This window comes from Mucor mucedo (genome assembly GCF_025094135.1).
Source record: "Mucor mucedo strain NRRL 3635 chromosome Unknown EV154scaffold_198, whole genome shotgun sequence".
Taxonomy (NCBI): Eukaryota; Fungi; Mucoromycota; class Mucoromycetes; order Mucorales; family Mucoraceae; genus Mucor; species Mucor mucedo.
In genome coordinates this window covers 61352-62428 of record NW_026252482.1, presented here as the reverse complement: position 1 = coordinate 62428, position 1077 = coordinate 61352, and the positions used below count along the sequence as shown (strand labels likewise).

General features: G+C 36.6%; 1 protein-coding gene across 1 annotated transcript; it reads right to left on the bottom strand.

The window, feature by feature from the left end:
- Positions 1 to 214: 214 nt before the first annotated feature.
- On the bottom strand, positions 215 to 571 carry EV154DRAFT_431641 (uncharacterized protein; the record flags this gene model as incomplete). Its single annotated transcript, XM_051596623.1, has 1 exon — positions 215 to 571. A coding segment is annotated over one exon (357 nt), but the record flags the coding sequence as incomplete, so codon positions are not given.
- Positions 572 to 1077: the final 506 nt, after the last annotated feature.

The window sequence follows — 1077 nt, the reverse complement described above, 5'->3', positions numbered from 1 at the left end:
AATCGATAGCCTTTTGAATGACTGCCTTGATTGTGTCCAATTCCTTCACATCCGAATACGTAATGAGAGATGTACGTAATCCATCGTTGAGAATTCCTTGCGTGAACAATAGAATTTGTTGACCTTCTTCCAAGTGATTCGCTGGCAGCAAACTTAACAGATGTTTCCAATGAGCACTATACAGCTTTACTGATTCCCCTTTTCGCTGTTTACACTTTCTGAGCTTAGTGAGTAACTCGCGATTTTCTTCCTCTTCGGGCCTTCCGAAATGTAAAAGAAGTTCCTCTGTGAGTGTAGACCACTTATTTTTTATAGTAGGTGGGATGGAAGTAATGAAAGTTCGAATTATAGTAGGCATGAATCGTGCTATGTGTATACAGCAATGATCCATATTTGTGATCCCCGCTGATTGAACTTCTTCCTTAAAATCCTTGATCCAAAAGCGTAAGCTATGCTTTAAATCATATTGAGGAAAAGAAATTGCTGAAAGAGTTTGTAGAGTGACGTACCGAGCGAAGTCGGATGATGTTGTTGGAGTTGTAGTTGCGCTGTCGGAATTGTTTATAGACATGATGCTGTTGAACGATTCTGGAGCGGTGAAGTAAGAAGTTGTTGAAGTCTCTGAACAAGGTGAGCTTGGTTCAGATACTGGAGAAAATAAAGTGAATCGCCTCCGTTTGTGGAAACGACGAACAGATGAATCAAAAGTTGAGGACGAAGTACGACGCTTAATTTTGATTTATGTTGAAATAGTAGGTTTTGGGAGCCTCACCATGTAAAACTAGAAGTGACTAGCTTATATTTTAAGAGAGATAAAAAGACTAAAGTTTATTAATATGGCTGAAGGATATTATATATGGTCGTAATAGTAGTCACATATATTCTGGCACGACAATAAGATGTCTGAATTTAAAATATAAAATTATTGCATAATGGAATTGTACTAAATTAGTGCAGTCTCTTCTTACACTATTTTAGTCAAAGAGGTACATAGATTAAAGAGGTGTATTTGCTTTATAAAGTATTGATGCTGAGATATTAATATTTTAGTGTTAGATGTATGATGTAAGTGTATCT